General features: G+C 39.3%; 1 protein-coding gene across 2 annotated transcripts in view; it reads left to right on the top strand.

The window, feature by feature from the left end:
- The window catches only part of GRB14 (growth factor receptor bound protein 14), a 111,698-nt gene that overhangs the window by 58,099 nt on the left and 41,263 nt on the right, over nucleotides 1-12,336 (top strand). For both annotated transcript variants that reach the window (XM_034654658.1, XM_034654659.1), the window contains exon 2: nucleotides 5,182-5,338. In XM_034654658.1, the coding sequence (XP_034510549.1) occupies nucleotides 5,182-5,338 (157 nt within the window). The remainder of the gene's footprint in view (nucleotides 1-5,181; nucleotides 5,339-12,336) is intronic.

The following is a 12,336-nucleotide window of genomic DNA, read 5'->3' as shown; positions in this document are numbered from 1 at the left end:
ATAACCATGTCCCAATGATCTTTTTTCTTCTCTTTTCCTCTTTCTTTCTTTCCCTCCTCCTCCTCCTTCTTCTTTTCTTTTAATTTTTCTCACTTCATTCTGTGGATTCTTGGTCATATATGCTTATTAATCCATGCTCACTTTTTATCTGCTGAATGATTTTTCCTCCTCCTTCCTCCCATCTCTGAAAAAACAAAGGGTAAGTAGGGGGAAGCTACCCTGTAACTAATTACTTACCAAGGAGTCCACTGCCCCCTTCTGCTCTGTGACATTGCCCCATGACCAGATGACAACCCTGAGTTTGTCTCGCATATTCCAGGATGAATCCAGCTTGGGAAGAAACTAGCTGTCCCATGCCATCTCCTTCCTGAGGGCTGCAGAGAGCAGGAGGAAGGCTGACGGTTTGGCCCCTGCCCAGTGCTTTCTCAAGGCTTTTTGAATAATCTGTTCTGAGAATCAGAATTTCTGGTGATTGTAGCAGATGAATATGATGCATGCTTTGGGGGCCAAGGTGATATGTCCTGAATTGACTTTCAAATTTGATCTCTTTATTTTTCAGAAATAGCCATTGTCTTATATCTTAAATATTTTATCACTTTTAGTCTCAAGGATTTAGGGACCTCAAGCTTTCTTCTAAAAAGTTAACCATTTCTTGTCACCTCTATGTATTTGAACGTTGTTGTGTCTACTGCTTTGAAAATGGGTTTTTAATCTCTTGCCTCCACTCTTATGGAGGGCAGTCGAGGGGAATTGAAGTGTAAAGTATATAAACTACCTTGATAAAGATGTCAGCCAAAGTTGCCCCCCCCCCACATTCGAGCACACCCCCTGCAGGGGTGACCGTGTCTGTGTAGTACATTTGCACTGCTAGATACCGTGTGTTCCCAGCGCAGTTTTTGAAGCTGTAAACCGCTCCAAAGGCCAAGGTTGCCCGACTGTCAGGATGACAGTGACATGGAAGGGTTGCCTCAACACAGCCTGTGTGTACACTGTCGGCCGTCCTTGGGCACTCTCTCTGTTTATGCTGTGGGGATGTTATGGACAGACCTTATCAGTACATGTCTTTCTTGCTGGTCAAGTATTTATTCATTGATGAAACAAAGAAAGTTCCTATTCTTCTTTAGTGTCAGGCAGGATTTCTTCCTACTGGCATATAATTTCAAATGATCAGTTGATATGAATAATATTTTCCTGCCCCTATTTTTCACTTATTAAAGCAAGCTGGGAATTGGGACCACTGAACTGGAAGTTATAATATCCCTCTATTAAGTAGCATAATTATATGATTTTAAAATCTCTTTTTTACCACTCAGTAGGTAGAGGAGACAGGATACCACTATTTTGCTCTAATGATTCTTAAGAACAGCCCTGCTGTTTGTTTTCTTACCTGATCACATTTTTAATTTAGTCTAAATCATACTAGTTATGGAGGTTTTCAGATGACTTGATTTCTTTTCGTAAATAAGACAGTTTTGTGTAGTAATACTCTTGGCAAGAGGCGTATTCAACTCTACTAGAAAGTGAAGGCTTAGGTGATCTTTCCTCTTTCCATTGATTTTAAGGAGAAAAAAACAGTAATAAAATGATCCAAGGCCCCCTTTGTAGAATGAGGATTTTAATTTACCAAGCACAACAATTTAATCACATACTTTGTGACACAATATTTTTAAAGTAAAGTTTATAAACATGTATTGAGTCCCTCCTATGTCAAAAACACTTTGATTGCCACTATAGGGGTACAAAGTTCATTTGTTTCAAAGATCTTTAGTAAGTCATACACTGCCTTGGGCTAGGTACCTGAAATATGATGTCAAATGATAAATAAGCAGAGATTTTGCTTGAAGGAATTTATTAGTACCGTTGAGGAGAAAGACATGCAAATAGAAGATTACAAAATAAGAGCATGGAAAAAGGGCACTGTAAATTACAAAGCCTTGGGCAGTCAGGGAAGCCTTTCTGAAGGCAGAGCCATGGAAACTGGGGCCAAATGATAAGTAGGAATTTGCCAAATAAAGCGTGTTGTTGGAGATTGAAGTGTTGATTCCAAGTAGAGCATAACTCACATGCACCTAAGAAAGAACAGGTTGCAAGCACCTGTCATATCTGGCTAGGATCACAGAATGCCCCGTTCTGTAGGCTGGTTTCCTGGAGGGTCTACGTGCTGTGTGTGTGCTAGTTTGGGCTTTATGCCATGGGTTGCCATTTTCCCGGTTCTCTTTCTACCTCGCTTGATCTTTCAGACTTTCTTGCCTCTAAGTCACCATTAAATATTGGTATTTCTCAGGGTTCAGTCCTAGATTCTCTTTTTCCTTTGTTTTTTCTTTTCTCCCTCGCCAGATATATCCATGTCTATGTGTTCGTTTACTACTTAAGAGCTCAATGGTTCTTAAATCAATTCTGAACTTAGAACTGTGTATCCCTGTTACCACCATCCTGCCTACCACTTCAGTTTCCTTAGGACCAGGCTCCCTGTTTGCTGCAACTGCCATCCCTGACTCCTCCCAGGCCTTAGAACCTGCCAAATTCCTTCTTTACCAGTGCACCCAGGGACTTCTCTTCCCTTAGCCTGAAGTGCTTTCACCTTCTCTTTGCCTAGCTATTGCCCACTCTTCCTTCAGGCCTTGGTTAAATATCACTTTTTCACGGATATCTTCCAGGTCTCTTCTAACCCCATTTTATGATTAGTAATATGCTGCATTTTTATGCCCTCGTTTATAATTATTTTTTTTTAAGTACTGCTTTCCCTGCTAGACTTTAAGCTGTCTGAAGGAAACAACAGTCTCCGTGACAGCGTTGTATTAAAACACTTAGCAAAGGATATGCGCCTTGTAAGGGGTATTAGTAAATATGATGAGCTGCTTGAGTTAGGGCAGTGAGGAGCCATTGAAGAACTTTAGTAGCAGGCACTAATCCAGCTGACTGAATAGGCAATTAGCAAATTTATTCTGCTAGCAGTATGGAGACTGAATTGGAGGGGGTCCATGGCTAGAGCAAGCAAGATAAGGAGGTGGGTGTTAACCTAGACACTTACAGCCTCACAGCACATGTATGATGAAAACACAAAGAAATCAAATTCAGTTGATCCAGGAGCTCAGAGATATTCTCCGGACTCTTTCTGTCTCTCAGCTTGGCTTACTCCAAGTGGGCCTCATTTTCCCACAGTCTTTTTCTTTGTGAACAATAACAGCTTCGTCCTACATCAGACTAGTACAAAAGAGGGTCCACTGTATGGTGTTGTGAACAGATACCTAGATTGGTGTCGAACTGGCTCTGATTGGGTCATAAGCCCTTCTCTGAAATAACTACTGTTGCCGGAGGGGTTCTGGGTGCTGGTTGATCAGTCTGGATAACTATCAGATCTGAGGCAGTGGTGCACTGGTAAACTGGCCCTAAAATATATATATCGCCAATTTCTTTGGTATACATGCTCCTACTGTGGCTGGTTACAGGATGGATGCCTGGCTTGCAGTTCTTGAATGTTTAACAACTGGCTCTTACCAGTCAGTCCCCACAGCTGCGGCTCTCCATGGCTGAGCCGATGGTGGGGCTACCACAATCACTAAGACTTGCGGCGAGGGAGGGAGTGTGCTCTAAAAGGCAATCAGAATATTGTTAGAACAAGACGGGTAGTGTGCCTGGTAGGTGCCCGGTCCCACAAGGAAACTTGCCCTGTACCATGCAAAATATACTTTGGTGTCATGATTTTATTTTGCCTATGAATTTTTAAAAGTTCCTGTATCATTTCCTTGAATAACATTTGTAAGCACTATATAATATTCCATTCTAGGAAAATACTGTCATTTACCATTCTTTCATTGTTGAATATTTAGATGGATAGAATGATATGTAATGCTTTGCTGGATCGGTCTATGCATGAAGCCATTTTCCACATTTAGGACAGAGTTACTGAGATAGTTTACTTACGTGAAATTACTAAGTCAAAGGAATGGACCTTTAATGTTTTTGAATACTTTCCAACAGGTGTACAAAATAGTTTTACCAATTTATATCACTCCCATCACTGTAAGAGAGCAGGTATTTCATCGCACTGTAATTAAGTGTAATTTAAAAAATTGGTAGGACAGAATTAATACATCATTTTAATTTACATTTGTTTGAATTACTAAAAATGTTGAAATGTCTATATTTTTGTAACAAGTGTATTTCTTATAGTGAATTTTCTTACCATTTCCCACGTGTGTTATATGTATATGTTGCTCTGTGGCATATATCTTCTTATAATTAATTGATATAATTAGTGGAATGATTATATAATAGTGGAAATTCTAGCACATAGCACAACTTGGTAAATGTTGAGGGAAGTGTTGTGTATGAAATTCTCCCTAATTCTATGTAATTTAGGGTAACATTAGCTGCTGTAAGAGATAAATACAAATTCACAGTAACTGAACACAATAAAAGCTTATTTCTTGCTCAGGTCAAAGTTCTATATAGGTGTTCTTAGTTGGGCTGCTTTCATGTGATCATTAAGGGATGAAGACTCCTTCTGTCCCACGGCTTTTTTCCCTCTCAGTCCTTGTCATTTCCACTCAGTGGGAGGGTAGCATAAGAGAATGGGCAACAATACGAGAGAGGTGTTTATGGACTAGCCCTGAAAGTGCAACATTAAATGTGCTTACATTTCGTCAACTAAAACTCAATCCCATGGACACAACTAATTGCAGAGGAAAAAAAAAAAGGATCGGGTATATATCCAGCCAGTCTTTGCTAAAGTTTCTAGAACCTGAAATAGAGACATCTTTTCATAAAGGCTCATTTTACTTACTGCTTTTACTACCTGTATATATCTGGGAATAAATTGACCATGTTACTTGGATAATTTACAGGATATAAATATGGAATTGAACAATTTATATATTGTTAAGAGATATGTAGCTTTTTAATGGACTGGAATGGTAGAGAAATGACATTGGATGGTCATTGAATGTCCTCTCGTTTAGACACTGAAGAGAAGAAGGTGGAAGTTATCGGACAAAGCAATTTTGACAGGTGACAAACAAGTCTTGGAGAAGCAACATTTATTCGGTGTTTTAGAAAATTACATGTACAAAAATCCGTATGAGGACTTTGTAATCAGCTCAATCAATAAGTTTGATGACTTATTAGAATGATATTTTTAATAGGATATATTAGCTCATTTTCTTATTTCTACCTATGCAGGTAATTAAAGTATACAGTGAAGATGAAACCAGCAGGGCTTTAGAGGTACCCAGTGACATAACTGCCCGAGATGTTTGCCAGCTGTTGATCCTGAAGAATCATTACATTGATGACCACAGCTGGACCCTTTTTGAGCATCTGCCTCACATAGGTCTAGGTAAGGATACAGAACCATAGCCCACATCATTGCTTTTCTGTTTGTTATAGTTTCAATCATATGGCAAAGATTTTTTTCACACATAGAAAAATAGAAGACAATTATGAATAGTCCTTTTCTTTAACTTTGGTGTTGGTGGTTGGGAGACAAAGAATGTAACAAAATGAAAGTAAGGGTAGAAGTATTGCACATTTCTCACACTTCTTTATTTAAATAATGATCTATGAGAATTTGGGAGCCAAAACATAGAGTCCAAATTGATAGATAAATCCCATAATAATCTTTGGTAGCACAATGAACATTTTTTGAGAGGTTAATAAAATAAGCTGTTATTTGAACTACTTTTTAAATTTGTTGTCATGCAGACATGGAAAGGGTCCACACTGGTGGTTCTCTTTATGGGTGTGTGTACCCTAAATTTTTCTTGAAGAATTAAGTAACTCCTTTACATTTTAAAGTCATATACATAAAGTGTAATCTTTAAAAATATATTTTTAATAAGGTATAAAATATTTTCATTCTTCTACTAGAGTGGGAATTTGGCAACAATTTTATTTCACCTTTTCTTATGATTACAGATATTAGTGTTAAAAAACATGTTCCCATAATAAGTAGTGAGAAAGAAAGGAGTTTGTTACGGTCATGCCATTTGATCCTTTGGATGCCATATGAATTCCCTGTGGCTGCTGTAACAAATGACCATGAACCTGGTGGCTTACAACAACCCAGATTGGTGCTCTCACAGTTCTGGAGGTCAGAAGTCTGAAAATCAGTGCCACTAGCTTGAAATCAAGGTATTGCCAGGGACGCACTTCCTCCAGAGGCTCGAGGAGAGAGTCTGTTCCTTCTTGCTTCCAGCTAATGCTGGCCTCTGTCTGCATCACTTCCTTCTCTACCTCTGTGGTCAAAATGGATTTCCCTCTTCTGTCTGTGTCAAGTCACCCTCTGCCTCTCTCATGTAAAAATGGTACTGGTTGGAGATTACCTGGATAATCCAAAAAAATCTCTCCATTTCAAGATCCCTTAATCATACCTGCAAAATCCTTTTCTTTTCCCCCTTCATATCAAGTAATGTTCACAGAAAACCTGAATTCTGAAGGTATGCCATACTGGCCAGTGCCCTGTGCCTTCTCGCCTTCCCAGGGCAGAAAAAGTTCAACATAATATTTTCTGCATTGCTGTTTGTGACTAATTTAGTTTCTATTCATGACCATTCATCTCCTATAAGTATAGTGTTAACTCTCAATAAATATCCACCATATTCTAAACTAGTTTTACTTATGCTTGTGAGAATATAGCTCTTAATTAGCATAATATGTAATTACAGTATTTCATACCCTTAATTTTTTCTTTTGGAGCAACTTTACATTTTTTAAGTTATTGTCACTACAGTTTACCCCTAACAGATAGCTTGAAGTTTGATAATAAAAATCTGCTCTGTAAATTAAACACCAGTTTTCACTGAGACCACGGAAAGTTATATTAAGGAATAAAATGCACAGGTTCTTTTAATGTGGGGGCTTAAAATGGAACATTGAGAATTAATTTGAGTTACATACTAAATTTAAACTTTTAGGCATCAAATAGAAATATATTTCTCCATTACTGTATTTTCTGGACATGCTGGAATAAAATCAAAGATGCGAGAATATTGTCTCCTGGCTTCATCAACCATGCATTGGACCAAAGATTATGAGACAGAAATTGAGTTCCACAGCTTTCTTGTGTTCTTTTTCTTTCCTTTTGTTTTCACTCAGATTATATCTTTTTTAAAAGAGATTTTATTTATTTATTTGAGAGAGAGAGAGAGAGAGCATGTCCTGTGTACACATGATGGGGGAGGAGCTGGGGGGGAAGGGAGAGGGACAAGCAAACTCTGCACTGAGCATGGAGCCTAACATGGGGCTCAGTCTCAGGGCCACTTAACTGACTGAGCCACCTAGGTGCCCCACAGATGATATCTTTAAACAGTAGAAAAATTGCTGACATAATGCTATCCAGATACTAATTCATATTAGATTTACCAACTTATATTTTATTTGCTTATTTATTTATTAGCTGCTTTATTTCAATAAAGATACACTAAACATTAGATGATGATAGCTAATGAATATCTCTATTTTCTTATTTATTTTTAATTTAATTTCTGTGTTTTAACATAATCTGTGTTTACTTTTGTAGACTATCTTCTTTTTTTGTGTGTGTGTGCACCCAAAAATACATCTTGAGTGTTTTTTTTTTCTTTTCACTTTATAGATTCCACAAACACTAGGAGCTCTCCCTGCCTTTTCCTGTTGACTTCCTCACACAGTTTAGCAGATATTTATTGACTGTTTTATACCAAGCCTATTTTGTGTGTGGATCTTGGGGATACAATATGAACATAATAGGCAAAAAACACTGCCCTTGCGAGTTTGTATCTCCTGGGAAGAGAAAGATACGAGACACATGACTAAAATTTGTAATCCCTCAGGTGATAAGTGCGGGTTTCTCCTGTTATCTGAAAGTAGAGCACGCCTATGAAAACTTTGGAAGCTGAAATGGTATAAAGCAGAGAAACGTTTACCATTAATTGCTATGGGAAAATATTTGAGCATTCCCAGACCCCAGAAATAAAGTCTCTTAGCAGTCTGTGGTATCTTAGGACACATCTCGCCAACAGATGCACAAAATAAATCAAGATAAAGCGCAGATACTTAGGAAGTTCAGAGCTATGGGGCTTGATGCTGAGACGCTGTGTGTGGTTCCCTGGAAGGAGCTTCGCGGGACCACTCTTGCTGCGGATCCGTAGTGCATGTGGCCTTTATAAGGGCTCCCTGCAAAGCAATTGCTGAATGGTGTTTTCACTTTACACCTCAAAAGTCCTCTTTGGATTTCTGTTGGTTAGCAAAAACAGATACTAATGTAGGTCTTTTGTGAAAGCAAAGTGGTGTCATGTGAGCTTTGGAAAAGCTGGAGTTGCCTGTTCTGCGGAGAAAAGGAAGGCGGGGCAGAAGGAAGGAGCACGCTGAGAGTGAGTGCGAGATGCTCTTTAGAGGGGTCGGGGAGCTGTCCCCGAAGCGTGATGTTGGGAGAATATTTGTGGCAGCCAGAGGCCAGCCCTTCCGGGTAAGGTGGGGGGGGGTGATGGAGTAGACTTCCGTAGGGCTACCGCCAGCCAGCTTGTGTAGGGTCTCATAGGCCACGGAGGGGCTTGACTTTTACATTGAGTGAGAGAGAAAGTGACTGGAGGTCTTGGAGTCAGACAGCAATATGATCCTGATTTAGTTTTGAAAGTACCGTTGATCCTTGAATAACATGGGTTTGAACTCTGTGGGTCCACTTACAATATGTGGGTTTTTGTTGTTGTTGTTTTTATAAATTCAGTCCAGTACTGTCCATTTATTTTCTCTTCTTTATGATTTTCTTGATAACATTTCTTTTCTCTAGCTTACTTTTGTAAGAATACAGTATATAGTACATATAACGTCACAATATGCATTAATCGGCTGGGTATGTCATCAGTGAGCTTTCCAGTCAACAGTAGGCTCTTTATTAATATTTAAGTTTGGGGGAGTCAAAAATTTCATACAGATTTTTGACTGCAAGAGAAGGTCTGCACCCTTATGTTTCACATTGTTCAGGAGTCAACTGTATACTACTCAGAAGGCCAGAATCGAACCTCTCCGAGGCTGAGCAACTTTGTTTTGCTTCTACATCCAGTTACCGGTGGCTTCCAGGATCAATCCTGGCCCATCTGTCATTTCTGCTAGTTGCACATGCCCTGTTGGACCGTCTGCACAGGGTAGTTGACACTGGTAAGAGGTGTGGTATTTGTGAGAACCAGATTCTAGGTGAGAACGTTGTGACTCGGATAGATGGAAGTTAAGCATTTCCTGTACTTGAGGTCACTTTAATGACCAACATAAGCTTAGGAAAGTGTCAGAGATGTTTTATTTTGTTAATAAATATGCTGCCATTGTTGCTTTTGATCTGTTAAAACACATCACAAATTGCTAAAGTCAGATGGAGGAGCACTTGACATTCAAAATACGGTAGGTTTATGGAATCGAAAGTCTGTTTTCAGAGTGACATTTTCTGTGGCAAACGCAACTTCAGTCTTATTAGTAGTTTTAATATGAATCCATATGTGTGATAGCTACTGTTCACGTGCATCTTATATGTGCAGGGCACGGAGCGAGAGGTTTAACATTCATCTTGATAGACGCTCTCATCACTTAGCCTCATAGCAACCCTGCAAGATGTGTCTTCTAATCTCCCTTTGACGTATAGGAATACAAAGACTCAGTGATGAAAGTCCTTGCCCAGAGTCAAGCATTGCTCAAATGTAGGTCCTTTCAGATTCTAAAGTCTCTGCATTTTCCACGGAAGTGAGTTTGTTTCCCCTCATGTTCCTGGGATCTCGTGGTTGGTTTGTCCCTTTCTTACTCTCTGTCTTTGTCTCTTATCCATGGTATTAGTACAGGTTAAAATCTGGAACCCTCGAAAACATTTTCAGATAAATGTTTCTTACCTAAGGTAGTATTGAAATTGCCGGGTCCAACTGATCTAACCCGGTTCACTTTGACAGAGCCAGCTATTTCTTTTTTTTTTTTTTATTTTATTATATTATGTTAATCACCATACAGTACATCCCCAGATTCCGATGTAAAGTTTGATGCTTCATTAGTTGCGTATAACACCCAGTGCACCATGCAATACGTGCCCTCCTTACTACCCATCACCAGTCTATCCCATTCCCCCACCCCCCCCCCTCTGAAGTCTTCAGTTTGTTTCTCATAGTCCATAGTCTCTCATGTTTCATTCCCCCTTCTGATTACCCCCCTTTTCTTTATCCCTTTCTTCCCCTACCGATCATCCTAGTTCTTATGTTCCATAGATGAGAGAAATCATATGATAATTGTCTTTCTCTGCTTGACTTATTTCACTTAGCATTATCTCCTCCAGTGCCGTCCATGTTGCAGCAAATGTTGAGAATTCGTTCTTTCTGATAGCTGAGTAATATTCCATTGTATATATGGACCACAGCTTCTTAATCCAGTCATCTGTTGAAGGGCATCTCGGCTCCTTCCATGATTTGGCTATTGTGGACAATGCAGCTATGAACATTGGGGTGCATATGGCCCTTCTCTTTACTACGTCTGTATCTTTGGGGTAAACACCCAGTAGTGCAATGGCTGGGTCATAGGGTAGTTCAATTTTTAACTTTTTAAGGGACCTCCACACTGTTTTCCAGAGTGGCTGTACCAACTTGCATTCCCACCAACAATGTAGGAGGGATCCCCTTTCTCCACATCCTCTCCAACAATTGTTGTTTCTTGCCTTGTCTATCTTTGCCATTCTAACTGGCGTAAGGTGGTATCTCAGTGTGGTTTTGATTTGAATTTCCCTGATGGCTAATGATTTTGAACATTTTTTCATGTGTCTGTTAGCCATTTGTATGTCTTCATTGGAAAAGTGTCTGTTCATATCTTCTGCCCATTTTATGATTTGTTTATTTGTTTCTCGTGTATTGAGTTTGAGAAGTTCTTTGTAGATCTTGGATACCAGTCCTTTATCTGTGGTGTCCTTTGCAAATATATTCTCCCATTCCGTGGGCTGTCTCTTAGTTTTTTTGACTGTTTCCTTGGCTGTGCAGAAGCTCTTTATCCTGATAAAGTCCCATAAGTTCATTTTATCTTTTATTTCTCTTGCCTTTGGAGATGTGTCGTGAAAAAGGTTGCTCTGGCCGATGTCATAGAAGTTGTTGCCTATGTTCTCCTCTAGAATTTTGATGGATTCCTGTCTCACATTGAGGTCTTTCATCCATTTGGAGTTTATTTTTGTGTATGGTGTGAGAGAGTGGTCAAGTTTCATTCTTTTGCATGTAGCTGTCCAATTTTCCCAGCACCATTTATTGAAGAGACTGTCTTTTTTCCACCGGATGTTTTTTCCTGCTTTATCAAAGATTAGTTGCCCAAAGAGCCGAGGGTCCATTTCTGGGTTCTCTATTCTGTTCCATTGGTCGATGTGTCTGTTTTTGTGCCAGTACCATGCTGTCTTTGTGATCACAGCTTTGTAGTACAGCTCGAAATCCGGCATTGTGATGCCCCCAGCTTTGTTTTTCCTTTTCAACAGTTCCTTGGAGATTCGGGGCCTTTTCTGGTTCCATACAAATTTAAGGACTATTTGTTCCAGTTCTTTGAAAAATGTCCTCGGTATTTTGATCGGGATAGCATTGAAAGTGTAGATTGCTCTGGGTAGTATGGACATTTTAACTATGTTAATTCTTCCAATCCATGAGCATGGAATATTTTTCCATCTTTTTATGTCTTCCTCAATATCTTTCAAAAGTGATCTATAGTTTCTAGCATATAGGTCCTTTACGTCTCTGGTTAAGTTAATTCCAAGGTAACGCATGGTTTTTGGTGTTATTGTAAATGGGATGGATTCCCTAATTTCTCTTTCTTCAGTCTCGTTATTCGTGTATAGAAATGCAACTGATTTCTGGGCATTGATTTTGTATCCTGCCACCTTACTGAATTGTTCTATAACTTCTAATAGTTTGGGAGTGGATTCCTTTGGGTTTTCCATATAGAGTATCATGTCATCTGCAAAGAGAGACAGTTTGACTTCTTCTTTGCCGATTTGGATACCTTTGATCCCTTTTTGTCTTCTGATTGCTGTTGCAAGGACTTCTAGTACTATGTTGAATAATAGTGGCGAGAGTGGGCATCCTTGTCGTGTTCCTGATCTTAAGGGAAAGGCTTCCAGCTTTTCCCCATTGAGAATAATGCTTGCAGTAGGCTTTTCATAGATGGCTTTTATGAGATTGAGAAATGTACCCTCTATTCCTACACTCTGAAGGGTTTTAATCAGGAAAGGATGCTGTATTTTGTCAAATGCTTTTTCTGCATCAATTGAGAGGATCATATGGTTCTTGAGTCTTTTCTTGTTGATATGATGTATCACATTGATTGATTTGCGAGTGTTGAACCATGCTTGCATCCCAGGTATGA

The sequence above is a fragment of the Ailuropoda melanoleuca genome, chromosome 2 (assembly GCF_002007445.2).
Source record: "Ailuropoda melanoleuca isolate Jingjing chromosome 2, ASM200744v2, whole genome shotgun sequence".
NCBI lineage: Eukaryota > Metazoa > Chordata > Mammalia > Carnivora > Ursidae > Ailuropoda > Ailuropoda melanoleuca.
This window is presented reverse-complemented; position numbering and strand designations above follow the sequence as displayed.